The sequence below is a fragment of the Macrotis lagotis genome, chromosome 1 (assembly GCF_037893015.1).
Source record: "Macrotis lagotis isolate mMagLag1 chromosome 1, bilby.v1.9.chrom.fasta, whole genome shotgun sequence".
Classification (NCBI taxonomy): Eukaryota; Metazoa; Chordata; class Mammalia; order Peramelemorphia; family Peramelidae; genus Macrotis; species Macrotis lagotis.
In genome coordinates, this window is record NC_133658.1 from 462,862,037 (window position 1) to 462,879,129 (window position 17,093).

The 17,093-nt window shown below is 35.4% G+C and overlaps 1 protein-coding gene across 4 annotated transcripts in view; it reads left to right on the plus strand.

Annotated features, from left to right (window-relative positions):
- ANOS1 (anosmin 1) overlaps nt 1–17,093 on the plus strand; it is a 246,491-nt gene that overhangs the window by 25,177 nt on the left and 204,221 nt on the right. For 3 of the 4 annotated variants that reach the window (XM_074213594.1, XM_074213597.1, XM_074213595.1), the window contains exon 2: nt 12,958–13,005. The exons of the other annotated variant lie outside the window; for it this stretch is intronic. In XM_074213594.1, coding sequence (XP_074069695.1) covers nt 12,958–13,005 — 48 coding nt within the window. The remainder of the gene's footprint in view (nt 1–12,957; nt 13,006–17,093) is intronic. 4 annotated transcript variants of the gene reach the window in all.

Here is a 17,093-nt window from a genome sequence, read left to right on the forward strand (position 1 = left end):
AGATAATTGATAAGGTCTCTTTCAGCTCAAATCCATAGTTCTAGGAGCTGTCCATAATAATTATATTTCCTATATATTTCCCCCTGTGTATGTGTGTGTGTGTGTGTGTGTGTGTGTGTGTGTGTGTGTGATGTTAAGAGTGCATGTGATGTTAGGAGTGTATGTGTATTTACATATATATACATATATATATATATATATATATATATTTACACATATATATGATTGTCCTTAGGGTTCATAGGATCTGTAGCTGAAACAGACCTTAGAAATCATTTTTCAACAGCCTGATTTTATAAGTAAATAAATTAAGTTCCAGAAAGGCTAAATGAATTGTTCAAGGTCATATGATATGAAATAAATGGCCATTATAATGAAATAATAATGGAAAATATCCTAATAAAATCTAGACAATATTTATGAAACATTGGGTGCAAGACTTGGTACAAGACTTAAGGAATCTATAGAATGTAACTAGGTAGCAGTTCCTGGAGTCCAGGAAGACCTGAGTTCAAATCTGACCACAGACACTGGGAAATCATTAAATCCTCTTCATCTCAGATTCCTCTGAAAAATGAGCTAGAGAAGGAAATGGCAAACCATTACTCCAGTGTCTTTGCCAAGAAAGCCTGAATGGGGTCACACACCTGAAATGAGTGAATGACAGAAAAAAAATAACACTCACCAAAAAGGTGGAAATTTTTTTTTCCTCATTCAATTCCTATTATCACAGACTCAACTATATATAACAAGCACTGTATTAAGCACTTTATGAATATCTAATTTGATCTTCTAAACAATTCTGTGAAGTACAGATGCTATTATTATCCTCATTTTATAGTTGAGAATACTGAAGCAAACAGATTTCCCTAGGGTTGGACACCTAATGTCTGGGACTGGATTTGAATTCAAGGCTTCAGTGCTCCATCCACTGTGCCAAATGAATGCCTTGGAAGAATACTTTCAGTGTGCTTACAGATCTTGCAACCTACTTTTATTCAACTGTAAAAAGCAATTAATTTATTTGCTTAAGGCATTGCCAATTGACAGATAAAAAAGAATAATAGATTAGGCACTAGTTTCAAAATAATTCCTATCTGAACCCTGAGTTAATAATGCCAAAAATAACTGACATTTGCTATAAAAAACTTTGCAGATGTTGTTTAATCTTATGATTATCTTTTGAATAGGAATTACTCCTGATGCTCAGAGTGTTTAAGTGACTTGCTCAGAATTCTACTGTTTCTGAGATGGCACACAGATATCCAGGGTCTCTGATACTAAGTCCAGGGCTCTCTCCTACACAAACTTTGTCTCTTATTCCACATGGCCCATAGCTCTGCATCTAGTTATATGAAAAAAAGTATCTATATGAGATACTTGGTAGACATCTATAGCCTCTCCCTCATTGATAGTTTTATTTACTCTACAAAACCAGCTTTCTGAGGGTATATTGATACTATTTACCCCCTCCCTTTATTTTGTGTATTACACAAGAGCAAATAAAGTATTCTTTTTTCCTTTAAGCTTTTGAAGAATTATTTTTCTTTAAAAGAAAAATCAAAGGAAATGGAAACTGACTTTAAAAATATGATTGAAGCTGTAGATTGGTAGAGTTAGTTGTCAGCACCATAAATATATAATCTCTTTGAAAGTTGGATTGACAAGTAGTCATGTTTGATCTAGTTCAATCAACAAAACACAGGATATAATCTTTATATAATTAGAAAAGTCTCACTGCTTTATCTTACCTGGAGGTTACAAGTAGGACTCCAACAGCAAGTTTCTTTCTCTACTAATATAGATTGTCTCTTTATCTTTCTTGGCCTTGAGTCAGAACAAGAATTTATAACAAAGTAGTATATTTTATTTTTACTGTCAATTGGCTTGGTCTGGTGAAGGTTATTGTAATCTGACTAAGAACTACCCTGAGGCAGCATGTTGAAATGTAAAAGAGCCTGGTATTTTTCCATTTCCTTCTCTGTTCATAAAAGGCATTCTAGGTGGGTAAAACAAATGCATGATGAAAAGTCCAAGCACCTGGCTTAAACAGAGTTGCTTAATTGAAGCCACCTCAATATCATCACTTCCTTTGGGTGATTCTCTTAGATAAGAAATCATGATGAACTTAGTTTGACAGAAGGTAAAATATAGAATGACTATTTTAATCATTCTTTCTTCTCTCTCTCTCTTTTTTTTTGCAAGGCAATGGGGTTAAGTGACTTCCCCAAGGTTACACAGCTAAGTAATTATTAAATGTATGAGATCAGATTTGAATTCAGGCTCTCCAGACTCAAGGGCTGGTGCTCTATCCATTGCACCACCTAGCTGCTCCTTTTTCTTTTCTTTTAAAAGCACTTAATATATATGGAACCGGGGAATACCCAATCCACTTGCATTTCAGTAGCTTTTATTTGTAAATCAAGTATTATCTAGAATATTGGAACAGCAATATCTTAAGGGGTAGCTAGGTGGTGTAATGGATAAAGCACCTGCCTTGGAGTTAGGAGTACCTGGGTTCAAATCTGACCTCAGACACTTAATAATTACCTAGCTGTGTGGACTTGGGCAAGCCACTTTAACCCCATTTGCCTTGCAAAAACCTGAAAAAAACCACTTATCTTAGACTTTGCATATGTATATTAATGTCCCTTCTTTCTGAATCTTCCTTCAAGTTGTAGAGGCTTTGACAATGCAGACTTTCCTTGTCTTTTCTTTTCTCTTTTCTCCTGTATGTTCTCTTTGAGTGGTTTGAGGTCCTCCCAACAGACCCATAATAGAAAATCGACAAACATGTATTAGTTTGAATTCCTGCTTTACTTGAGTAGAGACACACTCATCTTGAGACAGTAATCTCAGTTAGTTGCAAGTAACTGCAGCTACCTAATGAGCTTTCAGAGTTGATAAGAATTGTTTATAACAAACATGGGAATAGTAATCACCTAGAATTTGGCATTAGTCCTTCTTAGCCCCATATTTCAATGCTCTGTACTATTTAGGGTGGATACTGGGAGTTAGCACAGGCTAGTATACCATTATATAATACCTCCTCCTCCCCCATACTCCCCCAATTTTTTATGAAGCTGTGATGAGAGTTCCAATATATGAAACCAGAAATTGTTTTCAGGCAGATACCCCATCCCCATCCTAACTGCCTCTATTAACAATCAAATACTTTATCCTTAGAAACTTCATTTACTAGAGAAGTTATTATTTGAAGTCAAGAAGATTTATTCAGGAACTACAGAAGAGAAGATTATGACATGGAAAAGTCTAAATGGCAACTGAAACAATGTGAAATATATTAGAAAATAAAATGTGTACCTGGGATACTTAGAACAGAAAAAACAGTAGAATAGAAGTGTAAAGCAAGAATTCAGGAATATGGTCTAGCATCCAACATCTGCTTGCTACATGGACATCAATCAATCATCTATTAATATAGTTTTTTTTTTTAAATCTTTAAAAGAAGAAATTTGGTCTAGCTCAGAAGTGTCAAACACTCAATTATCTACCATGGTTTATGATGCTCCTGTGTGAAGGATAAACCAGACTAAAATTCAATTGGGAAATTTTTAACAAAATGGGACAGCTGGGTGGCTCAGTGGATAGAATACTAGACAGGGAGTCAGGAAGACTTTCTAGGTTCAAATTAGACCTCAGACACTTAACTGTGAACAGTGCCAAGTCACTTAAACTTATTCACCTTAGTTTCCTCATCTATAGAATTAACTAGAGAAAGAAATAGTAAGCCAATTCAGTATTTTTGTCTCACTAAGAGTTGGACAGGACAAAAATGACTGAACAACAGACATCTAACAAAGTAAATAGGAATATGATAAGGAATATATAATATGGTTTTCTAAGATAATATGCAGCTGCAGAGATCCTTAAGTAAGATTCAGAAGCCTAGTTTCTGTTTGAGTTTCATATCTCTGTATCTAGCTCAATAACAAAGTTCCAATGTCCTCTGAATTAATATTAGAGAGTAAGAAGAGGCTCCTAAGAATTAAAATAAAAAATATTGATGGAATTGACTCACTGTTAGGATTTTGTAAATCTTTTTTTGATATCATATAGGAGGCAAGAGGATTTATTCAGGGACATTAACTTAACCTACTGGTATCTATGGATTCCTTCTTAGAATGTTTAAAATGCAAAGGATAAAATACTTAAGATTAAAGGAGATCAATTATATTGTGAACCAGTAAAAAACCAAACCAGTGAAAAAAAAAGTTAATGGGGTCCCAGATTAAGAACTTTGGAAAAATATTTTTGGGAGGGGTTGGCTTCAAATTCCTGACATTACTGAGAGTCTGAGAGTGGATGGAAGCTGTTGGTCCAGGAGCTCCATGGAAATAGGGGGGGGGCAGCTGAATAACTACAACTGGAGCTTCCTTGACCATCCTTTTCTTCAGATCTTTCTAGTCCTAAGCCCAATGCTCTTATCCACTGTGACACCAACCTACCCTCAAGACAATTCATTTTCTGTTACTTGTGTTTTATGAAACATGATATGATAGTGGGAGATGGGTTGATCTATCTCCTTAAGTAAAACATAAAATCATTCATGATGCTAAGTCACAATAAAGCATCATTTTCTCTCTCTGTTTTAATTTCATTTCTTATATCATGGCTGACCAACCTTAGGTTATCTTAATAATCATTTGAGGCCCCCACCCAGAATAAAAATTACAATACATCTTGGGGAGAGACTTTATCTCTTCTGACCTCATTATAGGTAAAGTGCAGTTTAGTTATTTGAAAAGCATTTCATGGATCCCTTTTTTTGAAGGCCCTATCTTAGGACATTCTATGATTTGTGGGGGCCCTTATGAAATTTGTACTTCTAGACTTTCTACATGCAGAAAATTCCTTTAGTCAGGAACAAATCTTTCATTCTATTATTTAAGATAAAAGATATAAAATGCAAAATGCCTTATTGAAGTGTTACATTGAATGAAAATCTTTCTACTCTAAAGATTAAATCAATCAGTGATAACAGATCCTCCCTTCCCCTATTCTGATAGAACTAAAAGAGCAAGTTGGTATTGGGCCCTTGCAAATAAGGGGAGGGGATTGGCAACCATAGAAGGGGAAGAGAGTGTAAAAGGGGAAATTAAGGGTATTGAAAGGAATGGGAAAAAAAATACTTGAACAATTTTGCTGAAGGTTGGGTGTTCAGGTGTATTTTCAAATAGGAGCTTTATTCACAGGTAGTTTTTAAATTTTTTTTATTACTTTTTAAAATTTTTGTACAAGTGATTTTTTATACATTACTAAAATATTCTTGTTTAAGAGTAAACATAATGCCCCCTCCCACCCAAATTATAGACCCTCATGAGAAATAAAGTAAAAGAAAGAGAAAAAATGTAGATTCACAGGTAGTTTTGTTGCACTTGTTTGATTCTTAGTTGGAAAGAATCATTATCACTGAACCATATTTTGTTTGTCATGATTTATGAAGTCTTTTGTTTTAAGTTAAATAACAATTCCTAATAAAGGAATTTTTGTATTTCTCTCTGCTTCTCTCTCTCTCTCTCTCTCTCACTCTCTTCTCTTCTCTTCCTACTAATTCTATAATTGGTGTCCCTGTCCATACATAGTACATGAATTCATCATATACTTTAATGTACAAAGGTTTATTCATATTAACCACTGTATTCAGGATCAGTGAAAATTGTTTTTATTGTTCAGTTGTGTCTGACTATTTGTGACCCCATGGACCAACTGTCCATGGAGATTTCTTAATAACGATACTGGAGTGGTTTGCCATTTTCTTCTCCAGTTTTATGCAGAAAAGGATTTAGGTGATCCCAGAGTCACATCGTAAGTGATTGAGGGCACATTTGAATTCTAGTATTTTTGATCTTTCTAGTCCCAAGCCCAATGCCTTTATCCACTGTGCCACAAATCTACCCTCAAGACAATTCATTTTCTGTTACTTGGGTTTCAGAGGTGTAATAGTGGGGAGATGGGTTGACCAACCTTAGGTTATCTTAATAATTATTTGAGGGCTGCACCCAGAATAAAAATTACATTACACTAATATCATAGTTAACTTGCAGTCTTACCTAAGTTAGCTTTTGCAAGTGCTATGAAAAGTCAGGTACTTTTAACTTCTTAGAAAGTGGGGGAGCAGGAATCATCAATATAACAGGTGAAGGCACAAAGCACAAAAGCAAACACAAAACAAGAAAGCGACAACTGAACAGTATAAAAATAGGTGCATACTTACTAGTCTGCATCCATATAGTGGGAATGCATCTCCCAAATCAATTGAAAATTCCATGCAGTATGTTGTCTGTAATACTACTTTAAAAAAACAAAGAAAATTAGCAACAAAGAGATTATTTATTAGTGATAGAATTAAAAAATCTAATATACATTCCCACATTCATGCAAATTATTATTTTATATTTTCATTTGTGAAAATTAAAACCCACAGTCTGGCTGCATAAAATTGCATTGTGGGCCAGGCCACAAGTGGCCCATGGACTGCATTTTGGACAACCCTGTCATGTTATCTATATATTTGTCCTATCTATGCACAGTGTTGTGAGGCGGTACTCAAAAAATATCAATTCTTTAATGAATTTATGATAAAATGGTGAAAGAAATTACTCCAAAGAACAGACTGCAACTTATGACATGTCTTTTCACTCTCTCTGAGATTTCATCCATTTCCTCCCATACATCCTCTGAAGATTCACACAGTTAGATACTTTCTTCTCTCTTTTTAAGAATCTCCTATATATTATTCTGATCAAAGACTCCTCACCAGAGATTTTGGAAAGTTGCTGCCAAAACTATTACCCATACAACTTTCCTTGTTCCTGTAGCTAAATCATAGGGTCCTTGAATTATTGAAATAGAAGCACTTGGTCCAATGTGATAGCTTTCCTATTGATCTTTTTAGGTTTCATTTCTATTTTATTATTTTGGCCATTGAGTCCTAAGAGTCCTATGTGATAATTTCAATAATATCAACAATGAGACTAGATTACTATAGAGATGAGATGAAAGTGCTATTATTTTCATCCTAGTTGTTCTGTTTTTCTAATATGATCTGTAAATATTCTTGGCATTATGTACCTTAATTGAGTCTCATGGCAAGTTTGCAAAGACTCTCTTTCTTGTCTTTTGGGAAGTAATACTGCTCTTATCTTCTAAAGATTTCTCTGTATCAAATTGTAGATGAGTTTGTGCTTTAAACTGGTGTTGAACTTTATTGTCATTTCTTTTTCTTCTTGACAAAGAAATTGATTATTTTGCTCATTGGAACAACTTCTATGCTCTTTGGTTCTTCTTTTTGTGACTGCCTCATCTTAATTTCATTAGTTTTCATTTCATTTCAGGAAATGATTATCATCAGCATCAATTTTTTTAACCTTTGTTCTTTTCCCATTTTTCAGTGTTACTAACTTGTTTGAAGAACTGTCATTAATAATTGCATGTAGCATCTTTCAGCTTTATCTTTTGTTCTAATTTGTTGTTAATATTGATCTTAGGTCAAATTACTCAGTGGTCTAACCAGACACTTAGATAATTCAGGAAAGACTCCTTTAGAGAAACCCTCCAACTTAGTTATTAATTATATCTTTACTTCTGTTAGGCATTTTCTTTCAGTTGTCTGCAATTATGCACTCTTCCCTTGTTTCAATGCCAAATTCAAATAATACACTTTTAAATAAATCTTCTCCAACTATATCAGCACTTGGTGATCACATCCTCATTTGAAGTTCTTTAGTTTATACTTAGTATGTTCCTTTGCTTTTTCTATCTTTTTCTGAATATATCATGTCTTCACAATCAGATAAAATTGTCTCATATCTTTTCGAAAGTCTAATTCTTAGCACAGTAGCCTCCTGCTGGGACTAGTTAACTATGGTGAGTCCTCTAGCATAGACTGTGTAGTCTTTTTCTCTGGGCAGTTATCCATCAATATCTGGCCATGATCCTCTCCTTAGCTCTAATGATAGTGATGGCTTTAATCATCTTGGAAGAGTGCATAAACTTTCTGGCCCAGTCTCAATGATCTTCTAGAAAATTAGGACCAAGGTCCCACTGATTCAAAGTCTCAGGGTATGCTTAGAGCCAGCTCAAGCTGTTAGAGGCAATTATATTCAATTTTCACTGTGAACATTTATACCTCAGAAAAAGATAAGTGCCACAAATCTGGGCTAGATTTATTGTTTTGTCAATTGTCTGAACTACAGAAAATCATTAATAATGCTAATTAATTTACATGTGATTTTTGTGTTTTTTTTAATTTAATATTTATTTATTATCATTTTGTACAATGTTTATTTATACATTAATAAAATATTATTGTTTAAGAGTAAACAAAATACCACCTCCCCAAAAAATATAGACTCACTTGAGCGATAAAGTAAAGGGGAGAGAAAAAAATTAAAATTAAATAAAATAATAGTAATAATTGTAGGCATGGCCAGGTGGCGCAGTGGACAGAGCACCAGGTGAGCCCTGGAGCCAGGAGCACTCAAGCCCATATCCAGCCCTGTATACCCAACAATCACCTAGCTGTGTGACATGCAAGCCACACCCAACCCCACTGTCCTGCATAAACCAAAAAAAAAAAAAAAGAAAAAAAAAGAAAAAAGACCTTAAATTAAATAAAATAGTAATAATAGTAGGGGTGGCTGGGTGGCAGACAGAGCACTTGCCCTTGAGCCAGGTACACCCGGGTTGGAATCTGGCCTCAGACACCCAACGATCACCCTGCTATGTGGCCCCCAGGCAGGCCACCCAGCCCCATTTGCCCTGTACCCCCCCAAAAAAATAATAATAATAAAAAATGTGCTTCAGTTTGTGTTCCAACACCACCAACTCTGGTGCAGGTGGACCACATTCTTTATGGTAAGTCCATCACAAAAGTTACTTCCATATTTTTCCACCATTGCCATTGCTGATCGCAACTCCCTCCTTTTGTATTTCTCCACTACCATGTACTATACTTTCTCTCTCCTTTCACTGACTCTGCTGTAGGGTAGCTAAGTGGTGCAGCAGATAGATCCCTGGCCCTGGGGCCAAGAGGCCCCGAGCCCCCATACCAGCCCTTAGGCCCAGCATCCACCTGGCCCTATGGTCTGGGACAGGCCATCCAATCCCAGGCCCTTGCAAGATGTAAAAAAGAAAATGTGTTATATCTGACCACTCTCCCCCCATGGTCCATCCTCTCCTCCTTTATTCACATCCCCACCCCTTCCCCCTGCCCCCCTCCTTCTTACTCCAGATGCCTATACCCCATTGAGAATATATGCTCTTTCCTCTCCTAGCTACCTCTGATGAGAGTGAAGATTCCCTCATTCCCCCTTGCCTTCCCCCCTTCCATATCATTGCAATAGCTCATTGGAATAAAGAAAAATCTTATTATAGGAACTATCATGGCCTATTCCCCCTCTCTTTTTTTCTTTCTCCCATTACATTTCCCTTTTTTCTATTGACTCCATTTTTACACCATATTTTATCTTCAAATTTAGCTTTCTCCTGTGCTTCATCTATAAAATATTCTTCTACCTGCTCTGTTAATTGAGAAGGTTCATATGAGTATTATCAGTGTCATTTTTCTATGCAGGAATACATGCAGTTCATCATCAAGTCCTTCATATTTTCCCTTCTCCTCCAATCTCTATGCTTCACCTGAGTCCTGTATTTGAAGATCAAACTTTATGTTCAGCTCTGGCCATTCCAACAGGAACATTTGAAATTCCCTTGGTTCAATGAAAGTCCATCTTTTTCCCCTGGAAGAGGGCATTCAGTTTTGCTGGGTAGTTGATTCTCCGTTGTATTCTAAGCTCTTTTGCCTTCCGATATATTATATTCCAAGCCCTATGAGCTTTTAATGTAGTGGCTGCTAAGTCCTATGAGATCCTGACTGCAGCTCCATGGTATTTGAATTGTGTCCTTCTGGCTGCTTTTAATATTTTTTTTTGACTTGGGAGTTCTGGAACTTGGCTATAATATTCCTGGGGTTTGGTTTTTTGGGCTCTCTTTCTCAGGGGGGAATCTGTGCAATTTTCTGGTAGTAATTCTTTGAAAAATGATATCAAGGTTCTTTTCCTGATCATGACTTTCAGGTATTCCAATAATTTTTAAATTATCTTTCCTAAATCTGTTTTCCATATCAGTTGTTTTTTTCAATGAGATGTTTCACATTTTCTTCTAATTTTTCATTCTTTTGGTTTTGAAGTATTGAGTCCTGATTTTTAGTAAATTCATCAATCTCCTTGGGTTATATTCTTTGTCTGAAGGATTTGTTTTCCTCAGAAAGTTTTCTTATCCCTTTTTCCATCTGGCCCATTCTGCTTTTTAAAGCATTCTTCTCAATAACTTTTTGAACTGTTTTATCCATTTGACCTAAGCTGGGTTTTAGCATGCTATTTTCTTCAGTTCTTTTTTGGGTTTCCTTGGCTAAGCTGATGACTTCATTTTCATGTTTTTCCTGCATCTCTCTCATTTCTTTTCCCAGTTTTTCTTCTATCTCCATCATTTGATTTTCAAAGTCTTTTTTGAGCTCTGTCATAGCCTGAACCCAATTTCTGTTTTTCTTGGAATCTTTAGATGCAGGAGCTTGTGCTTCCTCATCTCCAGACTGAGTGTTTTGATCCTTCTTGAGCTCACATGCAAAATATTTCTCAAAGGTCTTCCTCTTGTTTCTTCTATGCTTGCTCATTTTTCCAGCCTAAGCCTGGTTTTGGGGTGCTTCCTGAGCTTTTGGGACATTCCCACAAGGGTCTCAGTGTGTGAGACTCTGTCCTCCCTCCTGGTCTGTGAATGACCATAAACACCCCCCTCTGCCATGGGGCTGAGGTGGAGGGGGGGGCTGCTGTTCTATGGAGTGGCCTAGGCTGAGATCAGGATCTGAATTCAGAACCCCAGCATCCTGTTCCAGGGACAGAGGACAGAGCTCTGCAGTCTCTCTCTTCACTCCCCTCTCTAGACTCAATGGTCTCATTCCCTGGGGGCTCCTGTTTATGGACTCCGCCTGCTTCTGTTTCCTGGATCTGGGCGGCTGCAAGACCACATTACTTGCTGTGTGCCCTGAGGGCTGGGCTTCACAAGCTCACTCTGGCAGAGGTCCCCCCTGTTCCCCCAGGTTGTGCCCGGTACTCCCCGGGGTGTAACTCAGGAAACTCCCCTGTTGCTGTCAGCCACTGCTCCCAGCATCCTGGAGCTGCCTCTGGAAGGCTGAAGTTCTTTCCCTCTGGTGGGCCACCCCTCTGAGGGGCCGCCCCTCCAACCCCGGGGAGCAGGGCTTTTCTGTGCTTTTCCAGGTTACCTTGAGTAGGAGAACCACCTCACTGCTTCCCTCTGTGGGTTCTGTCTCTTGAAAATTTAGCTAGAGTCCTTAGTTTATAAGTTTTATGAGAGAGTGCCTGAGAGAAGTTCCTCTCTTGTCACCATCTTGGCTCCTCCCCTGTGTATATTTTTTTTTAACAGCAACTAGCTAAAGATTTACCAGTCCATCCCTACCTTCGACTCTGTTTACTAAAGACCTGAGAGGTTTCAGGTCCTACTCTCACTGCATATTTATTCAGAACACCTGTGGACTTTTGGAAATTTTCTTGCATAGTTCTATTGTTCCCTCCCCACACCCACTGACCTTTTTAGATCATCTGGAACCCTTTTGATATTTTTAAAATAATTTTTATTTTCTGTATAACATGACTAATATGGAAATATTTTACCTGATTACACATGTATAATCTATATCAGATTGCTTACCATCTCAGGGAGGGAGAGAAAATTTAGAACTCAAAATTTAAAAAAAAAAGCTCAAATGTTGAAAAATTATTTTTAACATATAATTGGCAAAATAAAATATTATTAAAATTAAAAAATGAAACATTTTATTTACAATTTTTAAAAATTATCACTTAATTTCATATTGACATTCTTTCCCTTTCCCTTTCTATAGTGCCATCCTATGTAACAAAATTTTTTTCAAGGAAAAAAAAGAGTAAGGAGAGAAAGAAAATCAGTATAATCAATAAATAAACTCAAAAAAAATTGAAAATAAATGTAATGTTCTACAATCATGGAATTTCCACCTTTGAAAACATTGGGTGGGGGGAAATCTCATATCTCTTCTTTGAGGGTAATGAATAAACTTTGTAATTTATCAGTCACTTTTTATTATTTTAGGGGGAAGTGATAGAAATGGAAAGAATGAAAGAAAAAATGTCATTGAAATACTGAAAAATACATAGGAGAGAGCAAAAGGAAGAAGTGGGCAGAGATCAGAAGAGTATTTTTGGTTCTATATTCATAAATTTAATATGTATTTATTAGTATTCCAATTCATACACAAGAAATCCATATGTAATTCTTTTTTCATGTTCCTTATATATTGAAATGCTCAAGTATTTTTGATGTTTAAGTCATGATAAAAAGTGAAATTTTATATAAAGTTATAACTCATTGCAGAAAGCTCTGTTAGAGAATTACATTGCTTAAGATGTGACAACATATGTTTTCTTCCTCTTCAACAATTTCCAGTGTTTATAGAGGCCAGCATAGGAACATTTTTTACAAAGAAAGTATAGATCATCTGGAACCCTTTTGATATTTTAAAAATAATTTTTATTTTCTATATAGCTCCTTTTATCAGTACAGGTACATAATTCATCTGTTAGAATGTTGCCAAGATCACTGAGAGAATAAGAGATTCACTTAGTCATAAAATCCATATATTGTAAGGAGATGGAATTTGAATCCAAGACTTCCTGCTTTCAAGTCCATTTCTCTGTACTGTGCTCTTCTTACAAAGGAAGTCAATTTTATTATTCACATTCCCATAATGAAGCAAGGATAACTTTAGCATGATGAAAATATTACCTTACTTTTACAAAGTTGTTCTGGATTCATTAACAAGTGATTTAGGGTTATACTGATATATTTTTAATGGGTAAACATATTTTAATTCTTTTTCAGAACAATGGTTCCCTGGTATGGTGCCAGACTCACAAACAATGTTCTAAGGTATGTTTCTAAATGCAATATAATTCTTTATATATTTCCCTTTTATATCTAGGTTTACATATCAATTACCCTATGTAATATCTTTATCTAACATTGATTTTAATCATTTTTTTCGAGTTGTTTTTTTTATATTTTGAATTTCATTTGATAAAATATAAGTATTTTGGGCAAAATTAATTGATTCTTTAATACTGTGGCATGTGTTCCATTTTAGAGAATTCTTTGATAGACTTTGAAGTTCAATATTAGTCATTTTATTTAGGTTGAATATGTAACCCTGAAAGAAGCTGCCCCTTGGAAACCCAATCAATTCCAGTTAGATAATTCTGCTATTTTCACCTCTTCTTCTTCCTCTGCCCACATGGGAAATCATGACCAAATTTTGATCACTTTTACTTCAGAAGATTCTCTTGGGTTTTGGGGCAGATAGATATTTTCCTTCCTTATTATTTATTCTATCACTGCTCTTTTTTTTCCCCCCAAGGAAACAACAATTGGGACAATTAACTCTTTTGTCTCATTTTAATATTTATGATTTCTTGAAATATAGCTCTGGTAAAAATCCTTTGTGATTCAAATAGATACTAGACTATGTCTTTAATCTCAAATCTCTCTGACTTTCACTTGAGGCTTCAGCCCAGGCCTCTGCTCATTGTTTGAATTTTCATGATTTCTATTCAGGTCAGAAAGCCTGAAGGTCTTTCCTTCCCAGATGGATTCTTTTTAAAGTCAAACTAGGCCAACTTTTGTATCAATTCTTACCTAGTCTTTCAAAATGAATAGCCATTGCCCCAGACAAACTGAAATTTGGGAAAGTTCTTAGCTTAAAAAGACTGAGAATATCCCATCGCATCTATGGTCATCTCCAGTCAGCTTTTGTCTTGCCACTGGAGTCAGATGACCCCAGAAGAGAAAGTGGACTGGTGATTTTGCACAGCTCTGACTCAGGGAAATCCAATTCACTAGGAAGTCAACACATCACCCCCTGAGCTGCATTGGTTCTCTTCAAAGAAAGAAGGACAAACAACAACAATACAGAACAAATTCATTAAGTATCAGTTGTCTTTAGGGCTAGAGAAGAAACTAATTACTGCTTTTTGGAATCTTCTTAGAATCACAGGTGAGGTTAAGATACCACTAATAAAATTACATGCTAAAAGAGTAGCAGCCAGTGCTGTATGAGACCTAAGGGGGAAGGTTGTTATTTGATTAGAGTGATCAAGGAAGGTTTTATATTTAGGATGGTATTTGGATCAAGACTTTAAATGATGGGCAGAAACTAACTTAGGGAGAACAGCTTCTAGAGCTATTTTAGAAGTGTCATTAATGGCATTTGGTAACTAAGAGGTGAAGGTGAGAGTTTGAGTCAAATCCAAAAGTTATAAATATGTGAAATGAATAAAAAGTGGTATTGAAGACAGAAAGCATTCAGAAAGAAGAAATCATGTAGAAGATAATAAGCTTGCTTTTAGACATTTTGAGTTTGAGGTATTTCTGGAGCATTCATATAGATATGAATTCGAAGATGCAGGTGTGGAGGTGAGAGGAGAAATCAGGTCTGGAGGTAAAAGACATTTATATAGAGATAAGTTAAACTGTGGGAGCTAATGAGATTGTTAAGGTAAATACTGTACAGCAAGTGGAAAAGAGATCTGAGAATAGTCCTTTAGGAACATCTACATAAAGATATTAGAGATCAGATGAAGAGTCAGTGGAAAAAGAAGAACAGAGAGAGAGTTAGGAGAACCAGGAAAGTATATTATTTCTATAGTTAAGGGAGGAGAACATATCCACCAGGAGTAATTGTTCAGAAGTGTCAAAAGCTGCAGAGATTAAAAGCAATGAAAACTGAAGAAAACTCTATTGGATATGACAATTAGGAAGTTGTTGGTGATTTAGAAGAGAGAACTTTCAGTAAATTGGAGAAATAAAGAGAAAATTCATCTTCCCTCTCTGTGTCTTTAGACAGGTTATATCTCCTGTGCATGGAAGATGCTCTTATCTTGCCCCCTTCTCAAAGGATCTGTGGTTTCTTACAAAGGATAGCTCAGATGTGGCATCCTATAGGAAACCAATTTTTATTTCCTCAGATGTTAGTGTTCTTCCTGCCTTTGCTACTTTTTGTTTATTCTAGAAGTTTTCTGTTTATCTGTGTTCAATGTTGCTTTTCTCCAAAGGAATGAAAGCTACTTGAGGGCAGGTATTGTTTTTGTTTTTGTATCTTCATCACCTATTTTTATTTACCTCTCTCATTTCTGAGAAATATGCTTTGTGAGCAAGAATCATTGTTATTATTAAGGGGATGATAGAATGATAGAATTAAGTGTATAATTTTTGTGGTAGCTAGGTCAAGGGAATTTTTTTTAGGACTGCAAAATTCTTATTGGAACTTACTTAAAAGTCTGTGTGTGTGTGTGTGTGTGTGTGTGTGTGTGTGTGTGTGTGAAATGAGAGAGAGAGAGAGAGAGAGAGAGAGAAAGAGCAAGAGAGACTGGGGAAATTTATCATTTTAGTGAGATTCTAAAGATGGGAGGGGTAGAATCTTATCAAGGACAAATGGGAAGGGTTGGCTTTGATAAGGCAGAAGGTCACATAATTCTTTTTAGAAGGATGAAATAGAGAATGGGAGAAGATAAAGGTTTTAATGTATGGAAATTAAGAATCTTACTTTAGATGACCTTATTCTTCTACATAAAATAGTAGGTGACATTCTGCTGAGAGAGAGGTGGGTAATATAAAGAGTATTATAAGGTATCAATAAGACTTGGAGAAAATTATGACCCCATAATAATAAAGGTACTGTTGAAAATAATTCTGGATAGTCTAAATTTATAAAATATCTATAAGCATATTCATTCAGCTTACATTATTTAGGAGTGGGAATGAAGAAGTCAGCTTGTGGGTCAATCAGGTGAAAATTAAAATGTTAAAAAAAGACAAACAAAAAGGCCAGAAAGGGTTAAAGGGCAAAGAGAAACACTGATGAAATGATTGACCATAGAGTAAAGAGTAGGGAGGGAGGGAAGAGAAGTCAGAGACTAGATTGTAAATCAGGTGTGAAAGTCTTTGAGAAAGGTGGGAAAGTAGCTGTAAGTAGGAACTGTAAAGGGTGGAATAATTAGATGACTTGTCCTTAAAAGGAGGAAAGGTTGTTGGAGACAACCCTTCATGCACTACACTAATCTTTAAAATTTAATCATCAGTGACTTTATTGAAAACAGCAAAATCTTTATGTGACAATAAAACAATACATGGTCGGATGAAGAGGTTTTTAACTTTCATAATAGAATTTTGCTTGTATCTAGGCAACCAACATGCATAAAAGTTTTTTTGTATTATCTTGTTGCTGTAAGCCTTCTAAAATGCTTCCATTGATGTTTGATTTCATGTGTCATGATATATTCAAAATATATTCAAATAATATATTCAAAATAAAGTTTTTCCCAGTTGAGTTTTCAGAACAATTTATGATGATCTTTGTATGAAAACCAGATAGTAAATGGGTAAAAAAAAATAAGGATAAAGAGCACACTGATTATTTGTCCATTAAACAAAGATGATGATTCTGAAATTTAAATGTTATATTGTTCCTTCTTGAGAATCTCTATAGTCATGATCCTTTTGAAAGCAATTTAGATTGGAGGTGGCTCATTTGAAGTATTTTTTTACATCATAATTAAATGGAAATTACACCTAAAGGGGATTATGATTTTTCTTGTGTCCTTAGAATACACCTTGTAATTGGATGATCAAGGCTTATGTGATATGTCATCTGGTTTCCTCAAGAAATAAATAGATGTCTTTTTTGCTTGAAGACAAAACAAAAATTCTTAGAAGAGGGTGGTTAAATGACTATCCATTCAAGGTCATCACACACTTCATAGACACTATAGAATAAATTTCTAAACTGGAATGATTTTTAGGAGTTGCATTTAGGCTGAATACTTAATGTGACATTAAATAATAATGATAGTTTGTGTATCTCTGGAGAAAAACCTGCAAATGTATAGTAAATATGAGAAGATTGGTATTTTTTATTTCTCTTGAGATTATCAAAGGATTTGACAAATATTTTCTTTTGAACTATA